Genomic DNA, 19,077 nt, shown 5'->3' with positions numbered 1-19,077 from the left:
TGCCTATCAGTGATGTATCCACCCTGGCTTTGGGGTGCCTCTTTGTCTCTCTGTCTCCTTTGCTCTTTCTGTGTATTCTTGATATATATGAATCGCCGTCAGGTATCCTCTCCTCGTGAACTGAACCCCAATGTCGAGGCGGGTCCCCGACACCTTGATTCCTGTTTATAGTAGGAGAAAACTCAGGGTACAGGGGTAAATATGAAGCCAAAATAAGAGGGGTCTAGGGCCCAAGGGTTCTACCGTGTCCCTGACAAGATGGTTTAGGTTTAGAAGATAATATGGGTAAAACGTACCATTGCAATGAGGGAGATGCAAAGGGATTTTGCCTATGACCAGCCAGTCAAGTTAATAGTAGATACAACTATGGCATGTCTCCCTGTTCTGTTATCCCATGCAGACAAGAGAAGTCTCAGAGACAATTGTCCAATGTTGATGAATGTCTTTCCCCTTTAGAACAGTGAGAAACAAACATAAATATAGTGCCTTGAGGGGTCCCTGTAATAACTGGAATGATGTTCGGTGGACCACCCAATATCGGTAATGGACTTCTAGCTTGCACGAGGGTCCACCCCAGGCCCTCATTGCAAATCCTAACAATGCAATCAATCCATTACTCTTAATTATAGATAATTCCAAAACCATGACCAGAGAACCTTCAATAATAGGAAACTATGGATTGGGAGCTGATGTTACAGGTAAGGATCCTATAGGAGTCTCCGCTCTAACACTAATTAGACAAAACTCAAGCCCTACCTTTCCCAAGGATAGAACTCAAACACAGAATTCTAGAAATGATTCAGATCTAGTAACTGCCCCCCCCTTAAGTTCAGGAAATGACCCTTCTAAAGTGACAATTACATAAGTTAAAGACCTTAGACAAAGTATAGCTATAGATAGTCCTCAAGATGTCAGCTTGAGGACTAAGGTGCACCTGACCCAAGTTATGGTATTTTCAATAACCTCATATGAATGCAAAAGCTGGACAGTAAATAAGGAAGATCACAGAAGAATTGATGCCTTTGAGTTGTGGTGTTGGAGGAGAATACTGAAAGTGCCATGGACTGCCAAAAGAACCAATAGATCTATTTTGGAAGAAGTGCAGCCAGAGTGCTCCTTGGAGGCCAAGATGGCTAAACTTCGTCTCTCATATTTTGGACATTTTGTCAGGAGGGAATAATCGCTGGAGTAGGATGTCATCCTGGGTAAGATGCAGGGTCAGAGAAAAAGAGAAGACCCCCAACAAGATGGAGCGGCCAGGTGGCGTCATTGATGGCATCAAATGTGGCAGCAGTAGTGAGGTTGGCCCAGGATTGGTCATTGTTTCGTTCTGCTGTGCATGGCGTTGCTATGAGTCGGTCCTGACTCGATGGCACATGACAACAACAGCAACATAGCTATAGAAACAGGATATGGGGATGCGAATGTTTGGTTGGAATGGATTAAATATTCTGTTCCCACTCTAAATAACAGTGATTGTTATGCCTGTGCAACAGGAAGACCGGAAGCTCAAGTGGCCCCCTTTCCACTTGGATGGTCCTCAGACTCTCAGGGCATGCACTGTATGGTTGCTCTCTTCCAAGAACCTATATCCTGGGGCAATGAATTCTGTAACTCATTGTCACAACTGTTCCCTAATGTCAGGGGTCTTTCGGGTCAGCCCTCAAGGACCATTAGGCCTCCAGCCTCAAATGTCAATTTCACATCGTGTCTCTCTAGACATGGGGAAATTTGATGTTCATCAGAAACCTGATGGGATACACTGAGTGCAAACTCTTTAAAAAGTTTCAAAATCAGTCAGCCCTAGCTATTCCATGAGCAGATGTCTGGTGGTATTATGGGAAACAATTATTTGGGGCTTTGCTTGCAAATTGGAGTGGCACCTGTGCTTTGGTGCAATTGGCCATCTCTTTCACCCTGGCATTCCATCAACCAACAACTACAGGAAACAGGCATAAAGCCAAGAGAATTGTAGTTACTCCCCATGGCTCTTTTAGTTCCCATGTTTACATAAACAGTATAGGAGTTCCCTGAGGGGTGCCAAACAAATTCAAAACAAGAAACCAAATAGCTGTAGGGTTTGAATCTGTATTATTCTGGTGGTCAACCATTAACAAAAATGTGGACTGGATTAACTACATCTATTATAATCAACAAAGATTTGTAAATTATACCAGGGGTGCTATAAAAGGAACAGCAGAACAATTAGGACCAACTAGCAAAATGGCCTGGGAAAGCAAATTAGCCCTAGATATGATATTAGCAGAAAAAGAAGAAGCATGTGTTATGATGGAATAACTGGAATGATGTCTGGTGTACAATGTTGTACTTTCATTCCCAATGACACAACTCCTGATGGTACCACTACTGAAGCATTACAAGGGCTGACCACCTTAGCTAATGAACTCACTGAAAATTCAGGCATAGATGACCCCTTTTCTAATATCATGGAACAATGATTCGGGAAATGGAAAGGGCTTATGACTTCAGTCCTCGCCTAATTTTCGTATTTGGCATATTAACATTAATAGGATGCTGTATTATACCCTGTATAAGATAATTAGTTCTAAAACTCATAGAAACAGCCCTATCCAAACAACCCCCAACCCCATACCAAAATAATCTTTTCCACCTAGAAACATATGAACACCAAAGTCAACATCTCCTTGCAAAATTTTAAGAAAAGAATGAAGAAGTCTAAAAAGAAAAAAAAATATATAATCCTGTTTATTGTATTCAAGTGACTTCTTTTTTTTTTTCTCTTTTACTTCCTTAAAAAAAAAAATGGGGGAATTGTGGGGGAAAATATATTTTTAAATTTTTATTTCCTGAAGTAAAGACTTTATGAGCTCTCTCTCACTCTCTCTCTCTTTTTTTTTTAATGATCGCTCTCTTTTTCTTTTCCTAAAGTAGGAATGTGTGCCTTAAAAATTTGAACTAGCCAAATGGGTAAGGGAAAAGATTGTTCTGTCAAAACCCTAGCCAACAGGGTGAAACACAGCATTGAGACTCGCATCAGGGATTAAAAACCAGACTGGATTGCCCACTCAGTGTGCTCACTGGCCTGTTCCTATATGTACACGGCTATGCGCACGCACCCTCTTGCAGAAGTAAATTTTGCCTTGCCAAGTTAAGTTAGTCTCGCCGAGTGTCTTTCATGCGACATGGGGATTCATTTCTAACAGTAATTTCAAACTGTTGACCTGAGATTATCAGCCTGACTCATAAGCATTATATTACCAGAGAGTGACTTTAATGAACAAAACTAATTTTCTCACAGTTTAGGAGCTAAGAAGTCTGAATTTAGGATGCCAACTCGTGGGAAGGCTTTCTTTCTCTCTGTCTGCTCTGGGGGAAGGTCCCTGCCTCTTAAACTTCTGCTTCCTGTTCTCTTGGAGCTCTCCTTGTGTCTTGATATCTATCTTGCTCCATCATTTTCTTGTTTAATCTTTTAATATCTCAAAAGAGATTGACTCAAGAAATACTCCACAGTAGCCATGCTTCATTAACATAACAAAGACAACCCATTCCCAAACAGGATTGTAGCCACAGGCATGGAGCTTAAGATTCATAACATATATTTTGGGGGTACATATTTCAATCAATAATGGAGGAATTACAGCTTCATCTTTGCTGGACCTGGGAAATTCAGATCAGGAAAAGGACTCAGTAGGTGTGCGAGGGTGGGGGTGGGGGTGCGGGGGCATGGAGGGCAGGGATGAGCTAATCTTCCAAAGCCTCACATGATGCTGATAGGAAGAGAGACACATTCAGACACCCATTGCAGAAAGGGAAATCAGAGGTTCTTGAATCAGAAAATGGAGTGTGAACAATTTCGAATCACTCAGTCCCACACAAGGCTGCTGTCTCACACTACAAAAGAAAAGAATCAACAGATTCAGGTTAGTGCCTTTAGGTGTTAACACTCTAAACACCAGCCTATAACAATCTTAAAATGGCCAAATCCAAAGAATCCCTATAAGGAAGTAATACTGCCTCTGTCCCAACCCTTCCCTAGGTCAGGTCCCCTGGTGTCTCACCTTTAGAAAGTGTAAGGGACAAATCAGAGCCCTGGGCTCTGTCACCATGACTGCCTGGAGAACAAAAACAGGATCTGGTCAGAGACCACAGGATATGAGTACAGGAAAATGGGAATTATGAAGTGAGGAGGATACCCCATGAGTCACCTTCTTCCATACTTACTTGAAGCTGGTGTGTAGCTTGCTTCCTTTCCACCTGTGAGAAAAATGCATGGTTTGAGGGAACAGGGAGGAAGAAAGACCATGAGGTCGAAGAAAAGTCAGCTAGATGAGAATCCCAGGGAAATTTCCAGACTGCCTGCAGACCCAGGGCAAGATAAAGAAATGCAAGAAAAGATGTGCAGGGACTGGACCAACCACCTTCCTGGAAGCCTGTCCTCAGCAGAAACCTTCCCCCATGACCTGAGTCAGGTCTCCATCACCAGAACCATTAAGATGGAAGATTTGTGTTTCATTTTCACATGTGTTTATAGAAGAGTAATGTTTACACACAGGTCCCCAAAGTGGGTTAGCATATGTGTGGATGGTGCCTCCCATAATGAAGTGGGTGACAACAAATCTCCCATACCTGGGACTGAAACCCCCAATGGGACAAAAAAGTCAGACTCCAACCCATCTCTACCTGAGCTCCTTTTCTTCCTCTTCATAGCTACAACAGTCACAGTTCCCAGAATCATAGCTCCAAGGAGAACCAGGCCAGCAATGAGTCCCTCATTAAGGATGGTAGGCTGGGAAGGCAGTTCTGGAAAGATAAGGGAGCTGAGGAACCTTGACTCCTTGGAAGCCTTCATCAGGGCTCCTGCATTCCCTAAAAAGAGGCTTCATCTTCGTCACCCTACTTACTCCATCTTTCAGTGAGGGGCTCAAGCAGGCCCTTGTGCTGCACATGGCATGTGTATCTCTGTTCCTCTCCTGAGGGAACCACCACGGATGCCCACTTCTGGAAGGTCCCATCTCCCGACGGCCTGGTCTCCACAAGCTTCATGTCCTGGGACTGGTCCTCTCCATCCAGCTGCCAGGTAAAGGTGATCGCAGCAGGGTAGAAGCCCAGGGCCCAACACTTCAGTGTGACCTCACGTTCAGAGATGGGGTGGTGAGTCACATGTGCCTTTGGAGGGTCTAAGAGAAGTAGTCAGAAAATTCAAGAACTTTCCTTTACTTCCCATGGGCCACTTGAGTAAGTCTTATATGATCATGTTGACAATAGACTGGGCTATTGGGATAGGGGAGGAGATACAAAACCCAGATACCAGCCTGGACCAGGGACCTGGATAATCTCCTATTCGTTGAAAAATTCTAGAATCAGGGAAAGGCAATCCAGAGCAGAAGGTTTCAGGTGTCTGAAAGGAGAACATGGATTTCTAGTTCTGACCTAGGTGAAGTCTTAGAAACTCAGAAACGCTAGAATCAGCTCCAAAACTCATTGAGTGTGGAACAGAGAACAAGGCTTGAGGAAGAAAGTCCCTGGTGGGTACCCAAGGCCAACTCCAGGATCAAAGAAAGATCAGGAATCATCATCTCTATCATCCTCAGTAGAGCCCTAGTGGCACAAGATTAAGGCACTTAGTGCTAAATAAATTTCAGCAATTTCAATCCCAGCTATTGTGGGGGAGAAAGATGTGGCAAACTACTTCCATAAAGATTGAAGGCCTTGGAAATCCTATGGAAAGAGTTCTTGCAAGATGGTGGTCTAGGCAGACGTGCTACCCAGATCCTCTACAGCAAAGTAAAAAACCAAGTGAAACAGCTACCGATGATAACGCTGCAAACCTGAGCTTTAGAAGAAAGCACAGAATTAGTGGACTGAATGCTGACTAGGAGAAGCTGAACAAAACAGAGACTGAGAAAACATACAGAAATGTGTGAACTGTCAGCTGGCCTGACATAGGATGGTCATTTTAAGTGTTGCAAACAGATTTCAATAGGAGCAGTAACCTGATAATCAGATTCTGGCACCCAGAGCCACCTATGTCCGCACACTGGGGACTGGTGAACAGATTAGTTCCTCTTTTTGCACCCCACACCTTGCAGATGACCAGAAGTATGGCCAGCTCTTGCCCTTATCCACCTGGAAGCTGGTGGCCATTTCCCCTCCAACCTCTGCTCTGCCTGAGGTCAGAGTCATGTCCTCGTGGATAAGGTGCAGGGCACACTCCACCCCCATGTCATAGGCACACATCCTCAGCCTCTTAGACCAGCAGGATATGCAGTGCTGATGGACACCTTGCCCTAACTCACTCCTGGGCGGTCAGGAACTTGTTCTGGGATCCGGTGCCCTGACCCAGCTACCCTCTGGGCCTGGAAGAGCTTCTTCTGGGATCAGGTGCCCTGACTCTAGACACCTTCTTTCTGGTCAGGAACTCCATCTAGGACAGGGCATCATGTACTCCCTGTGATCCCGCCATGGCTTCCTTAGCAGCAAAGGGGACCAGCCTATATTGGGTGCCCTGGCCCCTTCCTGCCTTCTGAACTTTCTCCTTTCTTTTTTTCCTTTTCTCTTTTTCTTCTTTCTTTACATTTCTTTTATCTCTCATTTTTTTTAGTTTCTCATTCTTTTTTCCTCTCTTTTTTTCTTTCCTGGTATTTTCTTGACTGTTATTGTTTTCTTGCATTTTCCCCCCTTGTTAGTATTTTTGGAGTTCTGGTGTAGCACATTATGATAAATTAGGCTGTGAACTGCAAGGTTGTCTGTTCATACCCACCAATTGCTCATCAGAAACCCTATACACAGTCGCTATGAGTTGGAATCCACTGGAAGGCACTTAACAACAAGTTTTGTTCAGAATCCAGATGTGGTGTTGTAGGATAAGCACTGGAATGCTAGCTGCAAGTTCAGAGGTTCAAGTGTACCAGCAGCTCATTGGAAGTCCTATTCAGGGTCGCTATGGTCAGAACCAACTAGATGACACTTAACAACACACAACAGCAGTTTTCTTTTCTTTCATTCTTTCTTATTTATCTTCCCTTTCTTTAGTTTTCCTTTTCTTTCTCTTTTCCTCCTTTTCAGTTTTCTTTTTAGTTGTTGTTTCTTGTTTTTTTTTTTTTTTTTCCTCCTATTTGCTTTATTGAAAAGTTCTTCTTTTCTTGTTGGTATTTTTTGTTCTTTTTAATCTGGTTGGTTTTAATCTGCTAAAGGAACAATCAGTAAAAATAACCTATAAAAATTTAAGAAAGCCAAAACATGTACAACTTTAAGAGTAATTAACTAATTGCTGCTATTGTTGTTAAGTGCCACTGAGTAGTTTCTGATTCATAGCGACATTGTTTAAGGTTCCCGAAGAGCATATGGTAAGCTTGCATTGTGGACCTTGTGGTTCAAACTGACTGTGCAACCCAGAGCACTAACCTGCAGTACCACACCAGTACTCCTAATTAAGTAATGGCTGACTTAATTAAAGAACTGGAAGAGAAAATACAAAACAAAACAAAAATAAACATAGAAAATTGTTAAAGGTTTGTTGGAAAACTTACTAATATCATGAAAGATGAAAAGGTTATGCATTCAAGGAATTCAATGAACCCCAGAGAAGATACCAAAGAAAATCACCAAGAAATATTATAATCTAACTTTCCAAACCAAAGACAAGGAAAGAATCCTGAAAATAGCTCATATAAAACAAAAAACTTATCCACAATGGATAATCAATAAAAGTAGGATCTCATATCTTGGCAGCAATAATGTAGGCAAAAAAGCTATATGATAACATATGGACACTCTGAAGAAAAATAGTGTCAATAAAAAATTATGTACTTGGCAAAACTGTACCTCCAATATGATGGTGAACTTAGGTCAATTCCAGATATACAGAAGCTTAAAGAATTTGTAAAAACCAGAGCAACCTAAAGGAGTTCTTCGAACAGAGAACCAACAAAATGAGACAACCTGACATTAACACACATGACAATGTCACCAGGAAACCAACACAGTTATAGAAATATCCAAATTATAATAAACCTACAAGATTAAGAGGGACCCAGAGACATGAATTTATAAACAAGGACAACTAGAAAACATAACGAGAAAATAAGTAGTGTGGTTACAGAACTTTCTAATGGAAAGAAAGATTTCAAGATAGAATGGACTGTTTAAAAGTTGGGGAAAAATGCAAATTACAACATAACCTCAAAAAAAGTTAATAAGCCTCCTTATGAAAATCATATAGCACAAACTCATGAAGATTTACTAAACACTAAAACTACAGCAACAAAGGAAATGACAAAAAAAAACCATTAAAATTAAATCAACACAGAAAATTATATGGAGCATATAAATCAGCACCACCACACACAAAATGTAACAACAACACTAAATAACAAAGCAAACTGACAGCAACATTCACACCTACAGCGAAATGAAAATTAATTATATACTGTAGTCATGAGACAGAGAGAAGCAGAATGAATAAGAAAACATGACCCATGAATATGCTACCTACAAGAGACACACCATAGACAACAAGACAAATAGAGACTAAAAATCAAAGGATGGGAGAAAAAAATATCAAGCAAATGGCAATCATAAAAGAGCAGGAGAGGCCATATTAATTTCTGATAAAATAGATTTAAGGCAAAACCAGCTTAAGAGAGAAGGATATTATGCAAGATTGAAGGGTCAATTAAAAAAGAAAACACAGACATAATAAATATCAATGTACCCATAAAAGAGCCCCAAAATACATAAATTACATTTTAACAGAATTGAAAAGACAGACAACTCCACAATAATAGCAAACTGTAACACACCACTTTGATAAAGGACAGACAACTCTAAAGAAATTCAAGAGACACAAAATAATTAAACACCACAATCAACCAACTTGACCTCATAGACATATATGGAATAGTCCATCCAAGAACACAATATACATTCTTTGCTGTCACACATGCAAATTGTTCAGAATAAAGAGGACCAAAGAAAAATCAATGCATTTGATTTATGGTGCTTGTAAATAATTAAATATATATGTATATATTTATAATAAGGAGCTCTGGTAGTATAGTGGTTACGAGTTGGGCTGCCAACCTCAAGGTTAGCAGTTTGAAACTACCAGCGGTTCTGCGGGAGAAAGATGAGGCATTTACTCCCATAAAGATTTACAGCCTCGGAAACCCTGTGCAGGGTCACTATGAGTCAGAACCGATTCCACGGTACTTAACCACCATATTTATAATGTAATTCTTCATTACAAATACGTTATTCAACAACATAAATGGTGATTAAACACATGGACTCTGGCCAGAGAAAACACACAGGAATTACATTGACTACATCTGTGGAAAGAGCTCATTGAACAACTTAATATAATCAGCCAAAACAAGGTCAGGGGTCGACTGTGGAACAGAGCAGATCATCAATTACTCATATGCAAGTTCAGGTTGAAGTTAAAGAGAAGTAAATCAAGCCCACAGAGACAAAATACCACCTTGGGTTTATCTCACCTGAATTTAAAGAGCATCTCAAGAATTGATTTGATGTACAGACACTAATGACTGAATACCAGAGGAGTTGCTGAATGACACCAAGAATATCATATGTGAAATACATAGTTAATATGGACAGACAACTTAGACATTGGCTACCTAAAATGAGGGAGCGATTAAGGCACAAAGAAACTAGCTTACAAGTTTTCAAGAGGGAGTTGAGTTTCAGAGTGTGGGGGGAAAGGTAGAGTCCCACTGAATAGTTTTCATCTTGTCTAGATGTGTCTGGTGAAAAGAGAAGGGGATCAGATTTTTATGATTCAGTAGTGAATAATTGTTACCATGATTAATTGCAAATGTCACAACTGTAAATGTATTCGTTTTGTAATAAAAAGTGTGGAGCAGTTAATATTTTTTTTTTCTTAATGTTTAATTGTGAATTATGAGATACTTTACATGGGAGAACATTTGTTTTACATTCATCCTATAGTATATCATTTCATTGTTATGGTTACAATCCCTTCCATGCATCATCAACCATCCAAAGGGTATACACTACAAGCATGCCCCCCTGTCATCAGCACAAAGCCCCTCTCCCTCACTGTGTCTAAAGTCCCCAATAGCTCCACGTCATCGTCTCTGCTTCCATCTCAGGCATCACTGCTTCTCTGGTTAGGGTCCTGCTCTCCGCTCTTCTCCCTTGATGGTCCCAGGGACCTCCGCTCTTAGGCTGAAAAGTTAATCACTCTCTTCCTTGCTAAAACACGTCTACCTTTACAATTCCATCCCTCACAAGCAGTCTAGATAACATTCACTATTGTATCACAAGAGATCCATCCGGATTTCATTTCAACAGCCCCAAAAAGTGCAGAGCAGTTAATCTTACAGTTCAGGAAAAGAAGACCCTAGGACCATCAAGGGAGAAGATCCCAGAATGTGGGATCCTATCCAACAAGGCAGTGACACCAGAGATGGAGGCAGTGATGAGGACGTGGAACGACAGCAGCTAAAGACTCTAGATTCATGGAAAGAGAAAGACTGAGTGCTGGAGGCCAGGAGGAAGGCTTACAGAATGTGTCCTTTGGTTGTTTAAATGATTATATATTACTGAGTGTTTTTGTGTACACTCCCCACCCCCAACGCAAAACAAAACGAAATAGAGGGAATGGAAGCAAATATTGTTGACTGATGATGCACGGAGGAGACTGTAGTCACTACAATAAAACGATGAGTGCAAAACCATGTTCTCCCATGTAAACTATCACTCAATTCACAATAAAAATTTAAAATAAATAGACAAATAAATGTTAGCTATTAGTAGTTGTAATGATAGTCAGGATTTGCCAATATGATATGTGTTAGTCTCCTTTGTATATGAATGATAACTTAATGTTGAATCAAATTTATATTCTAGAATTAATCCTAATTGAGATATATTGTTTTTTAGCACACTACTAAATTCATGTTAATATTTTCTCTAGGATGGTTACAACTATTACTAAGTAAAAATGGAATCTATTGAAATAATTAAAAAAAGAGTATAGTTCATAAAGAAAGTAAAAGGTCATTACAACAACAGGAAAAAGCCAACAGGAGATCAGAAGAGACTCTGAGACTCTCTTTTGAATATAGAGAAGAAATGATGAAATATACACACTGAACAGAAAATTTCATAGTTCAAGAAAATGAAGAATTATAATGAAATAATCTAAGACCTGGAGTTAGTAAACTAAAAGGAAAGAGCATGTTCAGCATGTCTCAAGCTGAACGAACTGAAGAAAAAAATTATGTCTAGACTTGCAATACTAGAAAGAATCTATGGGAACACTATTGAATGAAGAGGAAACTTCAACAGATCATGGAAGATATACATAATCACTCTACTAAAAAGTAATGGCTGATGCCCAACCATTTCAAGAGAATGCATATGATCAAGAACTAATGGTATTGAAGAAAGATGTCCAAGCTGCACTGAAAACACTGGTGGTAAACAAAGCTCCAGGAATTGATGGAATACAAATTGAAATCTTTTATCAAGCTGACACAGTGCTGAAGGTGTTCACTGCTCTGTGCCAAGCAATCTGGAAGACAGCTAATTACCTGGTCAACAAATTAAAAGAGATCCTTATTTGTGCCCATTTCAAAGACAGGTGGCCCAATGGAATGAGGAAATCATCTAACAATATTATTAATATCACATGCAAGTAAAATTTTGCTGATGATAATAATTCAAAAATGGTTTCAGCAGCATATTGACAGAGAGCTTCTAGAAAATCAAGCAAGATTTAGAAGAGAGCATGAAACGAGGTGTATTATTGCTGATGTCAGATGGATCTTGGCCGAAAGTAGAGAATACTAGAAAGATGCTTACTTGATTGTGTGGACTATAACATTTAGAAAAATGGGAATTCCAAAACACTTAATTGTGCACATGAGGAACCTTTGTACACAAACCAAGATGCAGTTGTTTGGATAGAACAAAATCAGGAAAGGTGTGGGTCAGGGATGTAGGCTTTCACCTTACTTATTCATCTGTATGCTGAGCAAATAATCCAAGAAACTGGATTATATGAAGAACTGGAGGAAGACTCATTAACAATGTGCAATATGGAGGTGACAGTTTTTGCTTGCTGGAAGCGATAAGGAAGTGATACAGTCTTTAGTGTAGATTGCACCTCAACGTAAAGAAAATGAAAATCCTAACAAGTGGACCAATAAATAATGCCCTTATAAAATGAGAAAAGTTTGACATTGTCAAATATTTCATTTTGCTTGTATCCACAATCAACACTCTTGGAAGCAGCATTGGGCCAATCTGCTGCAAAAGACCTCCTTACTGTGTTAGAGAGGCTTGGGTCTGGCCCAAACCTATGTATTTTCAAATGCATTTGAAAGCTATTTAATGAATAAGGAAGATAGGAGAAGAACTGCCGCATTGAAATTATGGTGCTGATGAAGAATATTGAAAGTATCATGAACTGCCAAAGGAAAAATCTATCTTGGAAGTGCAGTTAGAATCCTTCTGATTAGTGAGATGCAAAGACTTTGTTTTCCATACTTTTGACATACTGTTAGGCAGTATCAGTCCCAGTGAAGGGACATCATGCTTGGCAAAGTAGAGGGTAAACAAAAAAAGAAGAAGGTCCCCATTGAGATAGATCACCAACAATGAGTTGTAATAATGGGCTCAAACATAACAACAACGTGAGGACGACTTGGGACTGAGCAGTGCTTTTTCTTTTTCTCTTCTCTTGTGCATAGTGTCATATTGAGCCTGAACTGACTGGATGGTGGCTAACAACAACAACAACATAGATACATGATCTTTGACAATAGTCAGAACCTCATTAAATGAGGATGGGATAATCTGTTTCACAATTGGTGCTGGCAAAATTGGATATCTATTTGCATAAACATGAAACAGAATCCATATGTCATAGGTAAAACCTAAACCTACAAAGATCATATATGAAAAAGTATGGATAAACTTACCATAAAACATAACTGAAACACACAATCAAGAGAAGACAATCGAGATGTCTGGGACCTTACAAAAATTAGATACTGATGTGCATCAAAACCGTTCATCAAAGCAGATCACAAAGACTGGGAAAAAATTTTGCAATAGCATATCAGACAAGAAACTAATCTCTAAAATTTATGGAAAACTTTAATATCCTAACAAGAAAAATACAAATAATTAAATTAAAAATCAGGTTTGTTGTTGTTGTTGTTGTTAAGTGCCGTCGAGTCGGTTCCGACCCATAGCGACCCTGTACAGGGTTTCCGAAGGTGTAAATCTTTACGGGAGTAGAAAGCCTCATCTTTCTCCCGCGGAGCGGCTGGTAGTTTCGAACCACTGACCTTAAGGTTCGCAGCCCGATTCGTAACCACTACGCTACCAGAGCTCCTTAGAGCACATAAACAGAAGACATTTATCAAAGAAGTAACTCAACAAATAATATGAAAATATACTTTCAATTAGTAACCGTTCCATACAATGAAAAATCAAACACACTGCCATAGAGTTGATTCCAATTCATAGGGACCACATTATAGGGTTTCCTACACCATGAATCTTTTTGGGAACAGAAAGCCTCATCTTTATTTCACAGAGCTGCTGGTAGGTTTGATATGCTAACTTTGTCGTTAGGTGTCCAACACCTATTTTACAGTGCCACCATTACAGAAATGCACACCAAAACAACAATGAGATATCATCTCATCCCAGCATTAATAGCAAAGATTTGAAAAACAGCGAACAGAAAATAAGAAATTCTGGGTAGCATGTGAGGAGACTGTAACTCACATACACTGCTGGTGGGACTATAAAATGGCACAATTGTGGGAAATGTTATGGCTCTTCCTTAAAAAGTTGGAAATAAAAATGCCATATGATCCAGCAATCCCACCTTTTGGTAGATATTCTAGAAAAATAAGAACGTGACAAAAATAGATACAAGCACACCCATGTTCATCCCAACATTAATCACTATAATAAAAGGAAGGAAACAACCTAAATACCCATCAGTGGAAAAAAGGATAAATAAACTATGGCACGCACACACAGTGGAATACTACATGACATTAAAGAATAACTATAAATCTGCAAAACACTTCATAGCACAGATGAATCTGGAGGACACTGTGTTCAGTGAATTAAGTCAATCACCAAAGGGCAGATACAGTCTGAGACCACTACTATAAGAAGTTAAGAAAAGGTTTTCATACTAAAACAAACATTCTTTGATGGTTCTTTGATAAGAGGGGAAGAGCATTACTAGGTAGAAGGTAAACATGAGTTAAACTGGGTGACAGGGAAGGCAGTATACAGTAAGTGTGCAGTCAAAAAATGATGGCAACAAGGAAAGACTGAGAGGAGTGCAAAAGTTAAAGGCAACAGAAGTAAATACTGTAATATATACAGTCCTGTAGTGATCTATGAGTGGATGCATAGGTAGACATGAGACTACACAGATGATTGACAGGGAGAGAGGGCTTATACCTACAAATAAATATACACATTTGCCAGAGGATATTTTCATGTGGTTATTTACCTACTGGCAAAACCATGTAGGACTAATGTCTGACTTTCCCTGGCTTTACAAGGGGGAAAGAGAATCAAACTCAAAACCAGCCCAAGACCGATTCCTATGAAGCAGGTCAGAAATGCTTATACCCTACAATCTTCTTTATTTTGAGTCCAACCAACCCTCTCATAGCACACTTTGTTTTATATCTGAGTTTGATAATCCATTGCAATGACCACACAGACCTCATAATAATACTTATGATTATGGGGTTTATTAGGGAACTGAACTAGGTACAATTCAGGATCAAAGAACAACTCAGGACACAGCAAATCTCCAGTCAGGATCTTGTTTTCTCTGCCATACTGCAGACATCCCTCACTCTTATCTTCAGCTTTTCAGCCATGTGGCCCCTTGGGCTCTGCCATGGGCCTAGAGCTCGCAATAGCTCTGTCTCTTCATGGCACCTCCTCTGAAGCTGCCACTGCTGTTGCCACTTTTCTAAGTAGGGACTTCATACTCCTCCCATGCTCTGCCTTCTTAAGGGTCCTGGGATCTTACATTCCTACTTGCGAGATCACTCCTGTTAAATCTAGCTGAATGGCAAATCTAACTAATCCCAGTCTTACAGCCCTGTATACTTTATTTGCATGGTCATCCAAGCACTTGATAAGAATTAAGGTATTGGATAGAAAAGTCATTATCAAGTAAATTCAAGGTACCGCACCTACATATACAAATATATCCATGAATATGGCAAAACATACAGAGGGCAAGGAATCCTGGTGTAATACTGTAGGATAGGCACTGGACCACTAACAGCAAGGTTGGTTGTTCAAACCCATTAGCCATTTCTCAGAAACTCTATACAGAGTCGCTATGATTTGGAATCAGCTTGATGGTACTTAACAACAACAATGAAGTTATGAAAACTTCTTATATAGAAAACACCTTCAGGTCCAGGCACTGGGCTGCAGGATAAGGACCATGGTATGGTGTATACCAAGGTCAACTGGCATAATAGAGTCCACAAAGACAATGTTCTACATCCTATTTTGATGAGAAGCAACTGGGGTCTTAAAAAACTTATGAGTAGCCAGGTACAATTATTGGTTTCTTCCTGTCCAGAGGAAACAAGAATGAAGAAAATCTAAGAGTTAGGGAAATAATTAGTCCATGGAATAATGGAACATCAGTCTCCTGAGCTCAGAAAAGTAGATGGTGCCCAGCTACCAATGCTATGAAAATCATCACAATTAGAAGGTCCTGCATAGACTGGGAAAAACATGTGGAACAAAACTCAAAATCATAAGAAAGACCAGGCTTTCTTGAATAGAAACTGGTGTAACCCTTGAAACTTTGGCTCTTAGTGACCTTTCATATCTCAAATGAACTCACTCCCATGGTTCAATGTCTAGTCAAAGGACATGCAGGTCTATAAGGGAAGAATAACACCAGTGCGATATGCACTCTTTAGAATGAATACTCAACCAATGGAGACCAAAAGAGCAGCACTTACCCAAGGACAAAGTCAGAAAGGTTAGGAAAGAAGGAGGAATGGAATAAGGAAACAAAGTGGGGAAGGAAGGTACGTGGTGTTGGTGGTGTGCCATGGAGTCGAATTCTGACTCAGGGACTCTGTCAGGTTCCCAAGGCTGTAAACCTTAATGGGAGCAGAAAAGGCTCATCTTTCTCCCATGAAATCGCTGGTAGTTTCCAACTGCTGACCTGAGGTTAGCATCCTGACTGGTAACCCTGAAACTACCAGAGCTCCTGATGTTACATTGTGGGGATTACATAAAGACATAAAACAAAATGTGAATAAATTACATAAGGACATAAAACAAAATGTGTACAAATTGTTTAATGGAAAACTGATTTTCTTTATGAACCTTCACCCAATTTACAACTTAAAAAAAGAGAAAAGAAACCTTATGGACCAGTTACTCAGTCTTATAGAGCCTCTATTTCTTATAGGGTACCATTGTCTTCCCCTCCTTTGAAGAGGTCAGTAGGGTGGACATAGTCCCAGCGTAAAGGGAGTTCAGAGGGGTGTCCTGCAGCCCCTTTTACCAGTGCGCAGCAGCGTCTCCTTCCCCACCTCAAGGATTTTAGGGATCCACTCCAGGCACTTGCCCTCCAGGTAGTAAGTCTTGTAGAACTCAGCACAACCGGTTTCCTCCCATTTGCCCTTGGTGATCTGAGCGGCTGTATTCGCCGCTGTCCAGGTAAGCAGGTCCTCATTCAGGGAGATGTAATCGGCACCATCATAAGCTCGCTGATTGTACGCACGGAGGAGGCGGCCATCCGGACCCACATCGCAGCTATACAGACCCTGATAGGTGTGAGACTCTGACCCGCCCCCGCGGTTAGCGCCGCCCTTCCGCAAGCCCCTCCCAGCTGTCTGCCCCGCCCCCGCGGTCAGGACTGGCGGTGATTGATTACAGACCAAACCAGAGAAAACTCCCAGGATCTTCTAGGTAAAGGGGCTGCGCAAGTCCGCAACCTTGGCTCGAAGTTAGACCCTGAGACTGGGGCAACCCGCCCAGGTATAACAGGGCACAAGTGACCCATGACCCGGGCATGCCTCACCGGTCTCGCTCTGGTTGTAGTATTCGCGCAGGGTCCTCAGCTGCTCTCGGTAGGTACGTAATCTCTCCTTAGAGATCTGTGTCTGCTCGTCCCAAAACTCCTGTTCCATCCGCTCCATCCACTGTAATACCGGTTCTGCTCTCGGATTCCGGGGATCGCTGTCGAACCGCCCAAGCTGTGTGTCGTCCATGTAGCCGACTGCGATGAGACGGGGCTCCCTTTGGCCAGGCGAGAACATGGCGGTGACGAAATACCTCAAGGAGTGGGTATCTGGAAGCGGGAAGTGGGTGAGAATACATGACCCCGCACCCGCACGGTGTCCGGGTCGGGGTCCATGGAGGAGAGGATGGGAGACGGGGGTTAGAAGAAGGGACAGGGCTGGTGGTTCTGGGTCTAGGGCAGCGTGGAAGCAGCTTCCCTGAGGTTCCTGCGCCACAGCATGAAGTTCCCTTTGCTGTTCCCTCCGGAAAGGCTGTTATCCTGCCGACCCCACCCTCACCTGCCCGGATCTGAGTCAGGACCAGGGCTCTGGAGAGCAGCAGGAGGAATGCCCAGGGCGCCATGGCCCTGGCGCTGGGGATATAGGGCTCATTTACTTCTTGACAAGTCAGAACGAACTTTACACCAATAACCTTCGTGCTGGCTTTTCCAGGAATTGGAGAACCAATAGTCGTATGAACTGGGAATGAGTCATGTGTATTTAGGCAGAAGGAGCTGACACAAGTTATGTGAGGGTAAAGTAGAAACTCCAGGGAGAAAGGGACATTTCCATATTACCTTCTCTACCCCTAACCTGGTCATAGGAGTCTGAGGTGTGGTTCCAATGACTGGATTTGAGCTAGCAGTTAAGAGCTTAACCGTTGCACCACCAGGGTCCTTAGAACTTCAATTTCAAAGGGCAGTTCATAGGACAAAGTAAAATATAATGAAACCTGTCAAGTACCTGGAGTTAGAAAACCAAAAGGAAAGAATCAGCTCTGCATTTCTCAAGCTGAATAAACTGAAGAAAAACATTGAAGCTTCGGGTTGCTTCAATATTGAAGGGCTGCATGGGCAAAATATTGAAGGAAATAGGAGCACCAAAAGCAAATGAGAGGGAGATGCAGGACATGGAGGGAAGCCTAGGCTGAGAACTGTTTGGAGAGGATGAGGACAGGGTGAATCACGGAGGAGAGAAGCTGAGGTTAGATGATCCACAGTGTGGGGACCATGATGAAGCTAGCACAGTGGCTGTGGTGGCTAGTGCTCCTTGGATCTACCTGGGCGGCTCTGACCATAGGACCCTCCCTGGGCCTGCAGCCGCCCTTGACCTGTTGAGAGGTCCTGTGGTCATTGCCTGCCTGTTCGCTAGTGACCATCCTTGGATGCTTTACCCTGGACACCATAGGCTATAGCGTAGCCCTGTTTCATGCCTGTGAGGATGCTGCCCTGGAGCTAAAGAACTAAATCCAAGAGACTTGGGTGGATTTGGCCTGAAAGGGCCTGCACTTGTAAAACCCTCCCTCATTCCTGCCTGGGCAGCTGTCCCTTCCAACCCTCATTAAAGAGCAATTTCACTTTTGATGTAGTTCAGTTAGAATGTGGGGTCTGTGATTAGGGATGTGACCTGCAGTGGAGAAGTGAGAGGTTCCAGCTTTCTGAGATCGTATCAGCCTTTATTTGTGCATCGTGCTGGCATCCCCGTTTTGGACTAAAGGAGGCAAAGATCTCAAAAGCTCTCAGAATGATACTGTCATTCCAGTGTCCTGGTCTTTTAACCCTGTCAGAAAATACAGCTTTTCTAACCTGTATTCTCCTCAATAAATGCCAAACTCCAAAAAAAAAGAAAAAAAGAAAGTTAAGAAAATGGAAGGAATACACAGAATCACTATGCCAAAAAAGCTGTTGCATAGTCAATAAATCACAAGTTAACATCTTTTTGGTGGTTTCTGCCTTTAACCAAGATCCATCAGACATTAGCAGCGGAGTCCTGGTGTGGCCTGTGGGTTAATGTG

At 41.5% G+C, this 19,077-nt stretch overlaps 1 protein-coding gene and 1 pseudogene across 1 annotated transcript in view; one reads left to right on the top strand and one right to left on the bottom strand.

Moving 5' to 3' along the window:
- Window positions 1-17,646, bottom strand: part of LOC102816291 (HLA class I histocompatibility antigen, B-15 alpha chain-like) — a 24,032-nt gene extending 6,386 nt beyond the window's left edge. The window contains exons 1-7 of the mRNA XM_006872857.1: window positions 17,583-17,646; window positions 17,084-17,353; window positions 16,565-16,843; window positions 4,884-5,159; window positions 4,663-4,782; window positions 4,204-4,236; window positions 4,041-4,094 (exon numbers count right to left, since the gene is read on the bottom strand). Of these exons, the coding sequence (XP_006872919.1) occupies window positions 4,041-4,094; window positions 4,204-4,236; window positions 4,663-4,782; window positions 4,884-5,159; window positions 16,565-16,843; window positions 17,084-17,353; window positions 17,583-17,646 (1,096 nt within the window). The remainder of the gene's footprint in view (window positions 1-4,040; window positions 4,095-4,203; window positions 4,237-4,662; window positions 4,783-4,883; window positions 5,160-16,564; window positions 16,844-17,083; window positions 17,354-17,582) is intronic.
- Window positions 17,647-18,292: 646 nt separating this feature from the next.
- On the top strand, window positions 18,293-18,577 carry LOC102815900 (annotated as a pseudogene).
- Window positions 18,578-19,077: the final 500 nt, after the last annotated feature.

The sequence above is a fragment of the Chrysochloris asiatica genome, unplaced genomic scaffold (assembly GCF_000296735.1).
Source record: "Chrysochloris asiatica unplaced genomic scaffold, ChrAsi1.0 scaffold00213, whole genome shotgun sequence".
NCBI lineage: Eukaryota > Metazoa > Chordata > Mammalia > Afrosoricida > Chrysochloridae > Chrysochloris > Chrysochloris asiatica.
This window is presented reverse-complemented; position numbering and strand designations above follow the sequence as displayed.